Below are 18,771 nucleotides of genomic sequence, written 5' to 3'. Positions count from 1 at the left end.
ACATAATCAAACAACTTCACACCACATACTGTCCTCAAACATTTCATTTCCAACACCTCCACCCTCCTCTGTGCTAACCTATCTTTAGCCTGTTCCTTGCAACCATATAATATTAATGGAACTGCTATTCCTTCAAACATACCCATTTTTGCTCTCCGAGATAACACTCTCTCTTTCCACACATTCTTCATCACTCCCAGAACCTTTGCCCCTTCCCCCACCCTGTGACGCACCTCTGCTTCCATGGTACCATTCAAGGCCAAGTTGTAATTAAGCTTTCTTGATACTGTGCCTCATTTTTTTGTAAAGTACACATGAGACTACATCATGGGAAACAGAAATCTTAAAAGGAGAGGTTTTAGAAAGTAAAACATATCAATGAGCAGAGCTTCACAAGAACACAGTGAATTAAATTATCATTCACAGGGGATAAAGTGTATACTCAAAATACTATGAATATTACACCTAACCTGCGAAGGGAAGCAAAAACTTTCAGGGTTATTTTCCAGGGAATGGCTAAATAATAATTAAATTTTAACCCCAAGGGCATCCCACAATCTCCTATCATTCACAAGTCCATTCTCAATTGCATGGGGTTGATGAAGTTTAAATAAGCATGCACCTTTCTCAAGAATCAATCATGCAGAACTTAGGTCCCAGAATCCTGTGAATACTAGCTAAAGTGAGGGTATACACTGTTCCCTAGGGTGGACTTGCTGCTGTGTTACCCACTAATGCATCAAAGATATCCAGATAATATATGGGACTATATATTTGGAAGTCTGTGCCAAAATGGGATGGAAAACTGACTTTTACAGCAATTACTAAACCTAATTCTGAAAAAATGCAAAGCTCAAATCTCTTGTAGAAAGGCAGTAGGTTACCTATAAAGCCTAACAGAATGCAAACCTTGAGAGCTGATGGACACGTTCCATATTGTGTTGAAGTGGTGTGAGTTGTGACCGGAGGCAAGTCAAAGCATCCATTGCTTGTCCACTCTCCAGCAACTCCAGGTACTTTTGTTCTAGTAGTAAGAAACGCATCTCCTGGGAAAATAAAAGAGAGAAAAATATTCCAGAAAAAGAGAAACAGCTGGAATCTTCTTCAGTTGTAATACATTAGTTTGACACTACTCTTTGCTGACAAATACCTCATCTGAATCTAATATAAAAATAATCTAATTATCTGCTATTTTCACATAACACATGAACAGGTGCTGATTTTTGACACTTGAATCTTTAATATACAGCTGATCAGGTAATCATTAACCTATAGGATTGAGAAGGCTTATCTATGAACAAGCTATTGCCCATACCATAATGCAAGGACTCGTGCATATCACCGTGAACTCTTAATACTGTGTACATTTTCCCAGATGGCTGAATCTCCTTACAGTCTAAAAACCCATGTGCCTTTCCTAAGTAAATCTGCCTGGGAGCAGTTATTCTTGGTTTCTTCACTGAGATAACTTTCTTATGAGAAAAATGTCTCTCCCACTATTTCCATTTGCTTCAAATGCAATCTTTTAGTTCTATCATGATTTCCATATAACATAAATTTTTCATCTTTTTTACTCTATCCATCAATCATTTCAATATGTTCTATCCTTCCCTAAATTAAGTATAGATCACAGTATGAATCATGTACACGTGTATATAAGTATATGTCTGTGTGTGTATATATATGAATACATTGAGATGTATAGGTATGTATATTTGCGTGTGTGGACAAGTATGTATATACATGTGTATGTGGGTGGGTTGGGCCATTCTTTCGTCTGTTTCCTTGCACTGCCTTGCTAACGCAGGAGACAGCAACAAAGCAAAATGATAAAAAAAAAATAATAATCCTTTTAGTTCCATCAATTCTTTTCCTTTCTTTTCATTACCTAAAATCTCCTGTCATTCTACTACTCTTATCTAATATTTCATTAAAAATTCTAGGTTTCTGTAATCTCACCATCTTCTTTTCAGACGACTATATGTCACTCTCCATTTACCCTTTACTTAAAAAAGCCACACGTGCTCTAAACTGCACACTCAAAATCTACTACACCAGATTGCAACAGTTCGCTGATTCATCATTATCCCTGTATCATCTACACACAGCTTTGTCTCTGACTTGCAAACCCATTTAATGCTTTAAATTTGGACTAATATTGTCTTGTTAACAATAACCCATATCAGAGCCCCAGTGATGTTCCTATTCAAGAACTTAAGGCAACACAAAATTAACTTTGACTTTAATGCTTATTACTCAAACAACTATCAGTCGTGATATAAAGTATTCTCCACTGTTTTCATATATGTGTATTATATTGATTTCATATGGTCTCTCAGATCAGTCAGAAACTAAACCTACTTACTGAGGACCTGGTCTACTAAACAAACTGATGCAACAGCTCTCAGTTCATTCCATCCTGTGCAACCTGACTAGTATGGTATGCCTTGGAGGAAACTGTGTTGTTGTTTTTTGAAGTCTAAGGGTATTCTTATGATGCTTCATATGTTAGCCAGCAACACACTAGTCCATCTATAATGCTTTCCATAATATCTTCTACTACATCTGTTCTTCAGTTCATTTAATTAGCAAATTCTTTTCAGCAAGTCGTTTCAGTTATGAACCACCCTTATGGGTAGGATGACGAGAAAGCCTTTCACTTGTATATCATGATATATCACTTACATTTGCTAGTTTGTTTGTTTGTTTGTTTGTTTTTTGGCGCTGTCTCCCGCGTTTGCGAGGTAGCGCAAGGAAACAGACGAAAGAAATGGCCCAACCCACCCCCATACACATGTATATACATACGTCCACACACGCAAATATACATACCTACACAGCTTTCCATGGTTTACCCCAGACGCTTCACATGCCTTGATTCAATCCACTGACAGCACGTCAACCCCGGTATAAAACATCGCTCCAATTCACTCTATTCCTTGCCCTCCTTTCACCCTCCTGCATGTTCAGGCCCCGATCACTCAAAATCTTTTTCACTCCATCTTTCCACCTCCAAGTTGGTCTCCCTCTTCTCCTCGTTCCCTCCACCTCCGACACATATATCCTCTTGGTCAATCTTTCCTCACTCATTCTCTCCATGTGACCAAACCATTTCAAAACACCCTCTTCTGCTCTCTCAACCAATCAACCACGCTCTTTTTATTTCCACACATCTCTCTTACCCTTACGTTACTTACTCGATCAAACCACCTCACACCACACATTGTCCTCAAACATCTCATTTCCAGCACATCCATCCTCCTGTGCACAACTCTATCCATAGTCCACGCCTCGCAACCATACAACATTGTTGGAACCACTATTCCTTCAAACATACCCATTTTTGCTTTCCGAGACAATGTTCTCGACTTCCACACATTCTTCAAGGCTCCCAGAATTTTCGCCCCCTCCCCCACCCTATGATCCACTTCCGCTTCCATGTTTCCATCCACTGCCAGATCCACTCCCAGATATCTAAAACACTTCACTTCCTCCAGTTTTTCTCCATTCAAACTCACCTCCCAATTGACTTGACCCTCAACCCTACTGTACCTAATAACCTTGCTCTTATTCACATTTACTCTTAACTTTCTTCTTTCACACACTTTACCAAACTCAGTCACCAGCTTCTGCAGTTTCTCACATGAATCAGCCACCAGCGCTGTATCATCAGCGAACAACAACTGACTCACTTCCCAAGCTCTCTCATCCCCAACAGACTTCATCCTTGCCCCTCTTTCCAAAACTCTTGCATTCACCTCCCTAACAACCCCATCCATAAACAAATTAAACAACCATGGAGACATCACACACCCCTGCCGCAAACCTACATTCACTGAGAACCAATCACTTTCCTCTCTTCCTACATGTACACATGCCTTACATCCTCGATAAAAACTTTTCACTGCTTCTAACAACTTGCCTCCCACATCATATATTCTTAATACCTTCCACAGAGCATCTCTATCAACTCTATCATATGCCTTCTCCAGATCCATAAATGCTACATACAAATCCATTTGCTTTTCTAAGTATTTCTCACATACATTCTTCAAAGCAAACACCTGATCTACACATCCTCTACCACTTCTGAAACCACACTGCTCTTCCCCAATCTGATGCTCTGTACATGCCTTCACCCTCTCAATCAATACCCTCCCATACAATTTGCCAGGAATACTCAACAAACTTATACCTCTGTAATTTGAGCACTCACTCTTATCCCCTTTGCCTTTGTACAATGGCACTATGCACGCATTCCGCCAATCCTCAGGCACCTCACCATGAGTCATACATACATTAAATAACCTTACCAACCAGTCAACAATACAGTCACCCCCTTTTTTTATAAATTCCACTGCAATACATTTGCTAGTATATGTAAAAATATGCTTTTTATGTGAAAAGCATATTAACTTTCTCACCTTAAGGCTAGAAGGATCATCCAGCATGGTGCGCAGCTCATTGAGAGCTGCTTCAGCTTTTGCCCATTCTCCATCCATAACACAGTGACGGAATCTTGCTGCAGCTGGGTGATCTAGACGGCACCCAGATTCAGACATAAGGAGTTCGGCACTCTTCCTGAAATGCATATCATTTGTAATGAAAATTATGAAAGATTAAAACTGTTTCTTATTCTAAAATCACTAATCATAATCTATTTCTTTCTAAGAAAAACTAATCTATAATTACAGAAAAATCTCCCATCTACATACCTAAGTATCAGGTTGGATACAACTGAATGCTACAAATGTGGTGGAAGAGGGACGAGTTCCAGCATTCAAAATTAGCCAAAATATACAACAATAGCCCAGTGTTCTGGGGTTGATGTGCTGTCAGTGGACTAAACCAGGGTATGTGAAGCATCCGGGGTAAACCAAAGAAAGGACTGTGAGGCCTGGTTGCAGATAGGATTCAATGGTCTTTGTGCATTACACATGTCAGCTAGAGAATGAATGTGAGCGGATGCAGCCTTTATCTGTCTGTTCCAACGCTGCATCACCAATGTGGAAAACGGTCAAGTATGAAAAAAGTATACCTTCCAAACTCCCAAAGTTGTGTTCATATGTTGGTAAATCAATGTTAGATACAAATAAGCAATTCATTTAGAATAAAATATAACCATTTTGCCCTAGAACTCTCATCAGATCGGTCTCAGCCATACATCAAAATGAATCACAAATACAAAAACAGTAATACAAAAGTAGTAATTCTCTTATGAAATAAAAAATAAGGCAAGAACATAATATAAGGGTAACAAAAAAATGTGATATAATCTTAAAGCTACCAAGGGAGAAATTAAACCCTGTGTTGGGAGTGAGTGTTGTAATAATTATCTTACCTTTTGCTACCACCATAAGTCTTTTATTTCTCCCTGGGAAAGCTGAGTAATACATCATTCTGTTTTTTGACTGTTTCATCATTCTTATATGATGAGTTTTCGTTTTATAAAAAAAACATAGATTTCCTAGTTTACTCTACTGTATTTCAGATGTATTTCAATGTTTTAGACATATTTTGCTGTTTGGGAGATCGATCTAATGAAAGCCCTTGTGTGAAATAACTAAATTCTTTCTTTGACTGTTCCAGAATCTTTTATGTTTAACAATATTCTTTCAGCTCATGTGAACACCTCCTATGCAACCGGGATGGTACACAAATGTTACTCTTGAATATTTCAGCTAATTCTACATGTTGATATACAGTCTTCTTTCATCACATCTTTAATATACCTTACCAATTCAGTCCCCCACAAGTTTTCTCTATTCATTGCTAGGTAATTTGAGACCTACACACTTATTTCATGATTGTTTTATTACTCTTATATGATGTTCTTTTCTTTCTCAAGGAAGAGTTTCCTATTTCATAATATCACTATCCAAGGTGCATTTCAGTTTGGGAGATCTGGTAAGAACACTGAGGCTAATCAATTTTCCTCACTGACTGGCTACAAATTTTACCATCAAATGCTGTTCTACCAGCTCATTTGAACACATCTTAGGCAAGTCATATGGTATACATAGTTCTCTTCAGATATATTTCAGCTACTTTAAAGTGGTGATGTCCAACCTTTTTTACCACATTCATAAGGCATCTTAAAATATGCTCCCACTGCTTTTCTTTGACTGGCTACAAATCTTTCCCTATTTCATAATTTCTTATCAAAAATTGCTCTAACAGCTCATCTGAACACAGATTTAGGAATTTTGATAGCATACAGTGTGCTATTTTAGTATATCTTGGCATATTTCTTGGTTTTGTCTACTGCATTTATCATGAAATAACATATAAGAGAACTTTATCTCAGAGCAAAAATGGGTATGTTTGAAGGAAAAATGGTTGCAACAATGTTATATGATTGCGAGGCATGGGCTACAGATGGTTGTGCGAAGGAGGGTGGATGTGTTGGAAATGAGATGTTTGAGGATAATATGCGGTGTGAGGTGGTTTGATCGACCAAGTAATGAAAGGGTAAGAGAGATGTGTGGTAATATAAAGAGTGTGGTTGAGAGATCAGAAGATGGGGTGTTGAAATGCTTTGGTCACAAGGAGAGAACGAGTGAGGAAAGATTGACAAATAGGATATATGTGTCAGAGGTAGAGGGAAGAAGGAGAAGCGTGAGACCAAATTGGAGGTGAAAGGATGGAGTGAAAAAGATTTTGAGCGATCGGGGCCTGAACATGCAGGAGGGTGAAAGATGTGCAAGGAAAAGAGTAAATTGAAAGGATGTGGTATACCAAGGTCGACGTGCTGTCAATGGAATGAACCAGGGCACGTGAAGCATCTGGGGTAAACCATGGAAAGGGAGCTGTGGTTTCAGTGCATTACACATGACAGCTAGAGACTGAGTGCAATGGGATTGGATGAAGGCAGCAAGTACGAATATGTACATGTATATATGTATATGTCTGTGTATGTATAAGTATGTATATGTTGAAATATAAATGTATGTATATGTGCATGTGTGGGCATTTATGTATATACATGTGTATGTGGGTGGGTTGGACCATCCCTCGTTTGTTTCCTTGCGCTACCTCGCTAATGCAGGAGACGGCAATTAAGTATAATAAATAAATATTTTTTTTTTATTTTTGCTTTGTCGCTGTCTCCCGCCCCCATACACATGTATATACATACGTCCACACACGCAAATATACATACCTACACAGCTTTCCATGGTTTACCCCAGACGCTTCACATGCCTTGATTCAATCCACTGACAGCACGTCAACCCTGGTATACCACATCGCTCCAATTCACTCTATTCCTTGCCCTCCTTTCACCCTCCTGCATGTTCAGACCCCGATCACACAAAATCTTTTTCACTCCATCTTTCCACCTCCAATTTGGTCTCCCTCTTCTCCTCGTTCCCTCCACCTCCGACACATATATCCTCTTGGTCAATCTTTCCCCACTCATTCTCTCCATGTGACCAAACCATTTCAAAACACCCTCTTCTGCTCTCTCAACCACGCTCTTTTTATTTCCACACATCTCTCTCACCCTTACGTTACTTACTCGATCAAACCACCTCACACCACACATTGTCTTCAAACATCTCATTTCCAGCACATCCATCCTCCTGCGCACAACTCTATCCATAGTCCACGCCTCGCAACCATACAACATTGTTGGAACCACTATTCCTTCAAACATACCCATTTTTGCTTTCCGAGACAATGTTCTCGACTTCCACACATTCTTCAAGGCTCCCAGAATTTTCGCCCCCTCCCCCACCCTATGATCCACTTCCGCTTCCATGTTTCCATCCGCTGCCAGATCCACTCCCAGATATCTAAAACACTTCACTTCCTCCAGTTTTTCTCCATTCAAACTCACCTCCCAATTGACTTGACCCTCAACCCTACTGTACCTAATAACCTTGCTCTTATTCACATTTACTCTTAACTTTCTTCTTTCACACACTTTACCAAACTCAGTCACCAGCTTCTGCAGTTTCTCACATGAATCAGCCACCAGCGCTGTATCATCAGCGAACAACAACTGACTCACTTCCCAAGCTCTCTCATCCCCAACAGACTTCATACTTGCCCCTCTTTCCAAAACTCTTGCATTCACCTCCCTAACAACCCCATCCATAAACAAATTAAACAACCATGGAGACATCACACACCCCTGCCGCAAACCTACATTCACTGAGAACCAATCACTTTCCTCTCTTCCTACACGTACACATGCCTTACATCCTCGATAAAAACTTTTCACTGCTTCTAACAACTTTCCTCCCACACCATATATTCTTAATACCTTCCACAGAGCATCTCTATCAACTCTATCATATGCCGCACAGATCCATAAATGCTACATACAAATCCATTTGCTTTTCTAAGTATTTCTCACATACATTCTTCAAAGCAAACACCTGATACACACATCCTCTACCACTTCTGAAACCACACTGCTCTTCCCCAATCTGATGCTCTGTACATGCCTTCACCCTCTCAATCAATACCCTCCCATACAATTTGCCAGGAATACTCAACAAACTTATACCTCTGTAATTTGAGCACTCACTCTTATCCCCTTTGCTTTGTACAATGGCACTATGCACGCATTCGCCAATCCTCAGGCACCTCACCATGAGTCATACATACATTAAATAACCTTACCAACCAGTCAACAATACAGTCACCCCCTTTTTTAATAAATTCCACTGCAATACATTTGCTAGTATATGTAAAAATATGCTTTTTATGTGAAAAGCATATTAACTTTCTCACCTTAAGGCTAGAAGGATCATCCAGCATGGTGCGCAGCTCATTGAGAGCTGCTTCAGCTTTTGCCCATTCTCCATCCATAACACAGTGACGGAATCTTGCTGCAGCTGGGTGATCTAGACGGCACCCAGATTCAGACATAAGGAGTTCGGCACTCTTCCTGAAATGCATATCATTTGTAAGACAATTATGAAAGATTAAAACTGTTTCTTATTCTAAAATCACTAATCATAATCTATTTCTTTCTAAGAAAAACTAATCTATAATTACAGAAAAATCTCCCATCTACATACCTAAGTATCAGGTTGGATACAACTGAATGCTACAAATGTGTGGAAGAGGGACGAGTTCCAGCATTCAAAATTAGCCAAAATATACAACAATAGCCAGTGTTCTGGGGTTGATGTGCTGTCAGTGACTAAACCAGGGTATGTGAAGCATCCGGGGTAAACCAAAGAAAGGACTGTGAGGCCTGGTTGCAGATAGGATTCAATGGTCTTTGTGCATTACACATGTCAGCTAGAGAATGAATGTGAGCGGATGCAGCCTTTATCTGTCTGTTCCAACGCTGCATCACCAATGTGGAAAACGGTCAAGTATGAAAAAAGTATACTTCCAAACTCCCCAAAGTTGTGTTCATATGTTGGTAAATCAATGTTAGATACAAATAAGCAATTCATTTAGAATAAAATATAACCATTTTGCCCTAGAACTCTCATCAGATCGGTCTCAGCCATACATCAAAATGAATCACAAATACAAAAACAGTAATACAAAAGTAGTAATTCTCTTATGAAATAAAAAATAAGGCAAGAACATAATATAAGGGTAACAAAAAAATGTGATATAATCTTAAAGCTACCAAGGGAGAAATTAAACCCTGTGTTGGGAGGAAGTGTTGTAATAATTATCTTACCTTTTGCTACCACCATAAGTCTTTTATTTCTCCCTGGGAAAGCTGAGTAATACATCATTCTGTTTTTTGACTGTTTCATCATTCTTATATGATGAGTTTTCGTTTTATAAAAAAAACATAGATTTCCTAGTTTACTCTACTGTATTTCAGATGTATTTCAATGTTTTAGACATATTTTGCTGTTTGGGAGATCGATCTAATGAAAGCCCTTGTGTGAAATAACTAAATTCTTTCTTTGACTGTTCCAGAATCTTTTATGTTTAACAATATTCTTTCAGCTCATGTGAACACCTCCTATGCAACCAGGATGGTACACAAATGTTACTCTTGAATATTTCAGCTAATTCTACATGTTGATATACAGTCTTCTTTCATCACATTTTTAATATACCTTACCAATTCAGTCCCCCACAAGTTTTCTCTATTCATTGCTAGGTAATTTGAGACCTACACACTTATTTCATGATTGTTTTATTACTCTTATATGATGTTCTTTTCTTTCTCAAGGAAGAGTTTCCTATTTCATAATATCACTATCCAAGGTGTATTTCAGTTTGGGAGATCTGGTAAGAACACTGAGGCTAATCAATTTTCCTCACTGACTGGCTACAAATTTTACCATCAAATGTTTTTAAATATGTTTCCAGCTTCATTTGAACACATCTTAGGCAAGTCATATGGTATACATAGTTCTCTTCAGATATATTTCAGCTACTTTAAAGTGGTGATGTCCAACCTTTTTTACCACATTCATAAGGCATCTTAAAATATGCTCCCACTGCTTTTCTTTGACTGGCTACAAATCTTTTCCTATTTCATAATTTCTTATCAAAAATTGCTCTAACAGCTCATCTGAACACAGATTTAGGAATTTTGATAGCATACAGTGTGCTATTTTAGTATATCTTGGCATATTTCTTGGTTTTGTCTACTGCATTTATCATGAAATAACATATAAGAGAACTTTATCTCAGAGCAAAAATGGGTATGTTTGAAGGAAAAATGGTTGCAACAATGTTATTATGATTGCGAGGCATGGGCTACAGATGGTTGTGCGAAGGAGGGTGGATGTGTTGGAAATGAGATGTTTGAGGATAATATGCGGTGTGAGGTGGTTTGATCGACCAAGTAATGAAAGGGTAAGAGAGATGTGTGGTAATAAAAAGAGTGTGGTTGAGAGATCAGAAGATGGGGTGTTGAAATGCTTTGGTCACAAGGAGAGAACGAGTGAGGAAAGTTTTTGTTTGTTTGTTTTTTGGCGCTGTCTCCCGCGTTTGCGAGGTAGCGCAAGGAAACAGACGAAAGAAATGGCCCAACCCACCCCCATACACATGTATATACATACGTCCACACACGCAAATATACATACCTACACAGCTTTCCATGGTTTACCCCAGACGCTTCACATGCCTTGATTCAATCCACTGACAGCACGTCAACCCCGGTATAAAACATCGCTCCAATTCACTCTATTCCTTGCCCTCCTTTCACCCTCCTGCATGTTCAGGCCCCGATCACTCAAAATCTTTTTCACTCCATCTTTCCACCTCCAAGTTGGTCTCCCTCTTCTCCTCGTTCCCTCCACCTCCGACACATATATCCTCTTGGTCAATCTTTCCTCACTCATTCTCTCCATGTGACCAAACCATTTCAAAACACCCTCTTCTGCTCTCTCAACCAATCAACCACGCTCTTTTTATTTCCACACATCTCTCTTACCCTTACGTTACTTACTCGATCAAACCACCTCACACCACACATTGTCCTCAAACATCTCATTTCCAGCACATCCATCCTCCTGTGCACAACTCTATCCATAGTCCACGCCTCGCAACCATACAACATTGTTGGAACCACTATTCCTTCAAACATACCCATTTTTGCTTTCCGAGACAATGTTCTCGACTTCCACACATTCTTCAAGGCTCCCAGAATTTTCGCCCCCTCCCCCACCCTATGATCCACTTCCGCTTCCATGTTTCCATCCACTGCCAGATCCACTCCCAGATATCTAAAACACTTCACTTCCTCCAGTTTTTCTCCATTCAAACTCACCTCCCAATTGACTTGACCCTCAACCCTACTGTACCTAATAACCTTGCTCTTATTCACATTTACTCTTAACTTTCTTCTTTCACACACTTTACCAAACTCAGTCACCAGCTTCTGCAGTTTCTCACATGAATCAGCCACCAGCGCTGTATCATCAGCGAACAACAACTGACTCACTTCCCAAGCTCTCTCATCCCCAACAGACTTCATCCTTGCCCCTCTTTCCAAAACTCTTGCATTCACCTCCCTAACAACCCCATCCATAAACAAATTAAACAACCATGGAGACATCACACACCCCTGCCGCAAACCTACATTCACTGAGAACCAATCACTTTCCTCTCTTCCTACATGTACACATGCCTTACATCCTCGATAAAAACTTTTCACTGCTTCTAACAACTTGCCTCCCACATCATATATTCTTAATACCTTCCACAGAGCATCTCTATCAACTCTATCATATGCCTTCTCCAGATCCATAAATGCTACATACAAATCCATTTGCTTTTCTAAGTATTTCTCACATACATTCTTCAAAGCAAACACCTGATCTACACATCCTCTACCACTTCTGAAACCACACTGCTCTTCCCCAATCTGATGCTCTGTACATGCCTTCACCCTCTCAATCAATACCCTCCCATACAATTTGCCAGGAATACTCAACAAACTTATACCTCTGTAATTTGAGCACTCACTCTTATCCCCTTTGCCTTTGTACAATGGCACTATGCACGCATTCCGCCAATCCTCAGGCACCTCACCATGAGTCATACATACATTAAATAACCTTACCAACCAGTCAACAATACAGTCACCCCCTTTTTTTATAAATTCCACTGCAATACATTTGCTAGTATATGTAAAAATATGCTTTTTATGTGAAAAGCATATTAACTTTCTCACCTTAAGGCTAGAAGGATCATCCAGCATGGTGCGCAGCTCATTGAGAGCTGCTTCAGCTTTTGCCCATTCTCCATCCATAACACAGTGACGGAATCTTGCTGCAGCTGGGTGATCTAGACGGCACCCAGATTCAGACATAAGGAGTTCGGCACTCTTCCTGAAATGCATATCATTTGTAATGAAAATTATGAAAGATTAAAACTGTTTCTTATTCTAAAATCACTAATCATAATCTATTTCTTTCTAAGAAAAACTAATCTATAATTACAGAAAAATCTCCCATCTACATACCTAAGTATCAGGTTGGATACAACTGAATGCTACAAATGTGGTGGAAGAGGGACGAGTTCCAGCATTCAAAATTAGCCAAAATATACAACAATAGCCCAGTGTTCTGGGGTTGATGTGCTGTCAGTGGACTAAACCAGGGTATGTGAAGCATCCGGGGTAAACCAAAGAAAGGACTGTGAGGCCTGGTTGCAGATAGGATTCAATGGTCTTTGTGCATTACACATGTCAGCTAGAGAATGAATGTGAGCGGATGCAGCCTTTATCTGTCTGTTCCAACGCTGCATCACCAATGTGGAAAACGGTCAAGTATGAAAAAAGTATACCTTCCAAACTCCCAAAGTTGTGTTCATATGTTGGTAAATCAATGTTAGATACAAATAAGCAATTCATTTAGAATAAAATATAACCATTTTGCCCTAGAACTCTCATCAGATCGGTCTCAGCCATACATCAAAATGAATCACAAATACAAAAACAGTAATACAAAAGTAGTAATTCTCTTATGAAATAAAAAATAAGGCAAGAACATAATATAAGGGTAACAAAAAAATGTGATATAATCTTAAAGCTACCAAGGGAGAAATTAAACCCTGTGTTGGGAGTGAGTGTTGTAATAATTATCTTACCTTTTGCTACCACCATAAGTCTTTTATTTCTCCCTGGGAAAGCTGAGTAATACATCATTCTGTTTTTTGACTGTTTCATCATTCTTATATGATGAGTTTTCGTTTTATAAAAAAAACATAGATTTCCTAGTTTACTCTACTGTATTTCAGATGTATTTCAATGTTTTAGACATATTTTGCTGTTTGGGAGATCGATCTAATGAAAGCCCTTGTGTGAAATAACTAAATTCTTTCTTTGACTGTTCCAGAATCTTTTATGTTTAACAATATTCTTTCAGCTCATGTGAACACCTCCTATGCAACCGGGATGGTACACAAATGTTACTCTTGAATATTTCAGCTAATTCTACATGTTGATATACAGTCTTCTTTCATCACATCTTTAATATACCTTACCAATTCAGTCCCCCACAAGTTTTCTCTATTCATTGCTAGGTAATTTGAGACCTACACACTTATTTCATGATTGTTTTATTACTCTTATATGATGTTCTTTTCTTTCTCAAGGAAGAGTTTCCTATTTCATAATATCACTATCCAAGGTGCATTTCAGTTTGGGAGATCTGGTAAGAACACTGAGGCTAATCAATTTTCCTCACTGACTGGCTACAAATTTTACCATCAAATGCTGTTCTACCAGCTCATTTGAACACATCTTAGGCAAGTCATATGGTATACATAGTTCTCTTCAGATATATTTCAGCTACTTTAAAGTGGTGATGTCCAACCTTTTTTACCACATTCATAAGGCATCTTAAAATATGCTCCCACTGCTTTTCTTTGACTGGCTACAAATCTTTCCCTATTTCATAATTTCTTATCAAAAATTGCTCTAACAGCTCATCTGAACACAGATTTAGGAATTTTGATAGCATACAGTGTGCTATTTTAGTATATCTTGGCATATTTCTTGGTTTTGTCTACTGCATTTATCATGAAATAACATATAAGAGAACTTTATCTCAGAGCAAAAATGGGTATGTTTGAAGGAAAAATGGTTGCAACAATGTTATATGATTGCGAGGCATGGGCTACAGATGGTTGTGCGAAGGAGGGTGGATGTGTTGGAAATGAGATGTTTGAGGATAATATGCGGTGTGAGGTGGTTTGATCGACCAAGTAATGAAAGGGTAAGAGAGATGTGTGGTAATATAAAGAGTGTGGTTGAGAGATCAGAAGATGGGGTGTTGAAATGCTTTGGTCACAAGGAGAGAACGAGTGAGGAAAGATTGACAAATAGGATATATGTGTCAGAGGTAGAGGGAAGAAGGAGAAGCGTGAGACCAAATTGGAGGTGAAAGGATGGAGTGAAAAAGATTTTGAGCGATCGGGGCCTGAACATGCAGGAGGGTGAAAGATGTGCAAGGAAAAGAGTAAATTGAAAGGATGTGGTATACCGAGGTCGACGTGCTGTCAATGGAATGAACCAGGGCACGTGAAGCATCTGGGGTAAACCATGGAAAGGGAGCTGTGGTTTCAGTGCATTGCACATGACAGCTAGAGACTGAGTGCAATGGGATTGGATGAAGGCAGCAAGTACGAATATGTACATGTATATATGTATATGTCTGTGTATGTATAAGTATGTATATGTTGAAATATAAATGTATGTATATGTGCATGTGTGGGCATTTATGTATATACATGTGTATGTGGGTGGGTTGGACCATCCCTCGTTTGTTTCCTTGCGCTACCTCGCTAATGCAGGAGACGGCAATTAAGTATAATAAATAAATATTTTTTTTTTATTTTTGCTTTGTCGCTGTCTCCCGCCCCCATACACATGTATATACATACGTCCACACACGCAAATATACATACCTACACAGCTTTCCATGGTTTACCCCAGACGCTTCACATGCCTTGATTCAATCCACTGACAGCACGTCAACCCTGGTATACCACATCGCTCCAATTCACTCTATTCCTTGCCCTCCTTTCACCCTCCTGCATGTTCAGACCCCGATCACACAAAATCTTTTTCACTCCATCTTTCCACCTCCAATTTGGTCTCCCTCTTCTCCTCGTTCCCTCCACCTCCGACACATATATCCTCTTGGTCAATCTTTCCCCACTCATTCTCTCCATGTGACCAAACCATTTCAAAACACCCTCTTCTGCTCTCTCAACCACGCTCTTTTTATTTCCACACATCTCTCTCACCCTTACGTTACTTACTCGATCAAACCACCTCACACCACACATTGTCTTCAAACATCTCATTTCCAGCACATCCATCCTCCTGCGCACAACTCTATCCATAGTCCACGCCTCGCAACCATACAACATTGTTGGAACCACTATTCCTTCAAACATACCCATTTTTGCTTTCCGAGACAATGTTCTCGACTTCCACACATTCTTCAAGGCTCCCAGAATTTTCGCCCCCTCCCCCACCCTATGATCCACTTCCGCTTCCATGTTTCCATCCGCTGCCAGATCCACTCCCAGATATCTAAAACACTTCACTTCCTCCAGTTTTTCTCCATTCAAACTCACCTCCCAATTGACTTGACCCTCAACCCTACTGTACCTAATAACCTTGCTCTTATTCACATTTACTCTTAACTTTCTTCTTTCACACACTTTACCAAACTCAGTCACCAGCTTCTGCAGTTTCTCACATGAATCAGCCACCAGCGCTGTATCATCAGCGAACAACAACTGACTCACTTCCCAAGCTCTCTCATCCCCAACAGACTTCATACTTGCCCCTCTTTCCAAAACTCTTGCATTCACCTCCCTAACAACCCCATCCATAAACAAATTAAACAACCATGGAGACATCACACACCCCTGCCGCAAACCTACATTCACTGAGAACCAATCACTTTCCTCTCTTCCTACACGTACACATGCCTTACATCCTCGATAAAAACTTTTCACTGCTTCTAACAACTTTCCTCCCACACCATATATTCTTAATACCTTCCACAGAGCATCTCTATCAACTCTATCATATATAAAATATATAAAATATGAATATGGTATAAAGTATTTCCTGTAGGATACAGAGAGGTGTCTGGGAGGGTTTACAGCCTGAACTTATGATTAAAAAAATGGCTGCCTGGCCACAGGAATAACACTAGTGTAACTGCCTAGCCATCTTTAACTACTTAAATTAAAAAGATTTTTGTTTAATGCATTACTTTTTTGAGACACGTCTATGGCATTACAAGATGAATCTATGTAACACAGCTAGAGTGCACACGACAATGCTTGGAGGCTGCATTTATCACAATCAAACATCACTGAGAGCATCTTCACACCAACACTGATGAATCCTGCCAGGCTTGGCTAAATGAAGACCAAAACTAATACTCTACATTGGAAAATATACTGCGGATACTTAAACCTCTTTACTGTGGCTGGTAAAATGGTATCCATTTACCTAAAGAGTGCATATTCAACACTACCAATGAAAATACCATGATAGTCAAGGGCCCCCTGTATATAAACACCATCACAATAAAATGATTATGAAACAAAAGATATACTGATCTATAACCAGCCACCTGAATGCAGACGATGAAATAACTAAATGCCATACAATTCTGAGGAATTGTGAAGCTCTGGATGTCTAGGAGCTTCAAGACTGGTGACAACAGCCTAGTTGTGGTTGCTGATTGACCGACAGCAAGCACTGTTAGACAAGCTAAGGCTTCTGTGATGTGAGGATTGACTAAAAAGGGTGAGCAAGAGTGCTTCCTCACCATTTTATGCATCTCATGCTTGCAGGACACCACAGAGAAAAAAATTACTGAAAACTCTCATATTCTATATTGGGAATCAAAGATGGAGGTATATCATTATGTATGCACGAAAGATCTTTGAACGCACGGCCCCAAATCAAAACTCACAGGCTCTTCCCATAAGCAAGACATACACTGGAGACCAGAGGAAAGAACATAACCAAAACTAAAGTTGCCCATACCACAATGAGAGAAAATAGTACACTGCAATCATCCAGATTCCAAAAATATCCCCTATATAACCTGCAAGTACAACAAACACTGCAGATAAAAAATATACGACATTCAAGATCACACTAGACATGTATCAAGAGGTGAATCTGATCAGCCAGACTGTCAATGATATACTAGGCATACAAATTCAAACAGCCTGAATAATCAGAGTTACGACACTACAACCTGATCCAATCCAAACTGTGAGGTAGTGACTAACATACAAAAGTAATAAGATAAACATACAGTAAACTAAACCGGGAAGCCCAAGTTGTTTCTAATATTTGCAGGTAAAGGTTTAAAAAATTCAGCCCCCAAACTTTTACATTATTTTCCTTTATTCAGACTTTCCATGAAAACTGCAGCTAAAACTCAAACAGGACAACTCTTATGAAAGGTGGTACTTTGTTCACAGTGTATGATTCAATTCTCTCCATTTTGGTAAACATGAAAGATATCACACATCTTTCTCAGGAAGTGGGGGAAGAGTTTTCAATAAGGTTTCCTATTAATATATCTGGTTCTGCTTAACATGATGGGTGATCATACTGTATTTAGCACTATAATAAATTTTCAGTTCACTAATATCAGAATGGTGTCTTTCTATCATTTCCATGTGTCTAGTTCACTGTCTATTCAGTCTTGTTTCTGCTTTTATGTTCCATCGCAAATCATCATTCAACACACTGTCCCATACATATGGTTAACTGACCAATACAAGTTGAAGCACATCTATTTTTCCATTTTGAAAGTCCTTACCATTTAAACTGGGAAAATCATGTGTATACAGCCTCTTGCCTGAAACAGAAATCTCAGTGTTCAGAGTGCTACAGTAAAGTTATCAGCACAATTCATTACCATTAGTGTTGACTTGCAGATTTCTAGGTGGCAAAACCAACACTGTCCTTGATGGAGTATTTGCCTTTCTCACACAATATGTGATATTTCCTTAAGTTCTGAGATCTAAAATGTTACCAGTTCACTCTACAGGCATGCTGATCTTATGTATTCTTGGTGCACAACATATACTTTATATTTAAGATGCTTTACTATCTCCTTTCCTTTACTGAACCACCTGCCATATCACTTTGTTGGTCCCTGTTTCTCTGTCTACTCTTTGGTTGAGTGACCATCATGCCATTTTATCTAATACCACCACAGACACATTTTATCCCTTTCACCATCTGCTCAACTGTCTGCCCTTTGATTCTCAATCTCACTCTGTGTTATGGGAGTTTGGCTTGCAGAAGCCTTCAATTGATTCTAATCATCA

At 39.2% G+C, this 18,771-nt stretch overlaps 1 protein-coding gene across 3 annotated transcripts in view; it reads right to left on the bottom strand.

Moving 5' to 3' along the window:
* Positions 1-18,771, bottom strand: part of LOC139746507 (WD repeat-containing protein 26) — a 100,244-nt gene that overhangs the window by 56,551 nt on the left and 24,922 nt on the right. For 2 of the 3 annotated variants that reach the window (XM_071657813.1, XM_071657814.1), the window contains exons 1-2: positions 4,425-4,592; positions 910-1,046 (exon numbers count right to left, since the gene is read on the bottom strand). In XM_071657813.1, coding sequence (XP_071513914.1) covers positions 910-1,046; positions 4,425-4,592 — 305 coding nt within the window. Of the gene's footprint in view, positions 1-909; positions 1,047-4,424; positions 4,593-12,616; positions 12,774-18,771 lie in introns of those variants that run through there. The other variant, XM_071657816.1, reaches the window with a different exon arrangement.

Source organism: Panulirus ornatus, chromosome 65 (assembly GCF_036320965.1).
Source record: "Panulirus ornatus isolate Po-2019 chromosome 65, ASM3632096v1, whole genome shotgun sequence".
NCBI lineage: Eukaryota > Metazoa > Arthropoda > Malacostraca > Decapoda > Palinuridae > Panulirus > Panulirus ornatus.
This window is presented reverse-complemented; position numbering and strand designations above follow the sequence as displayed.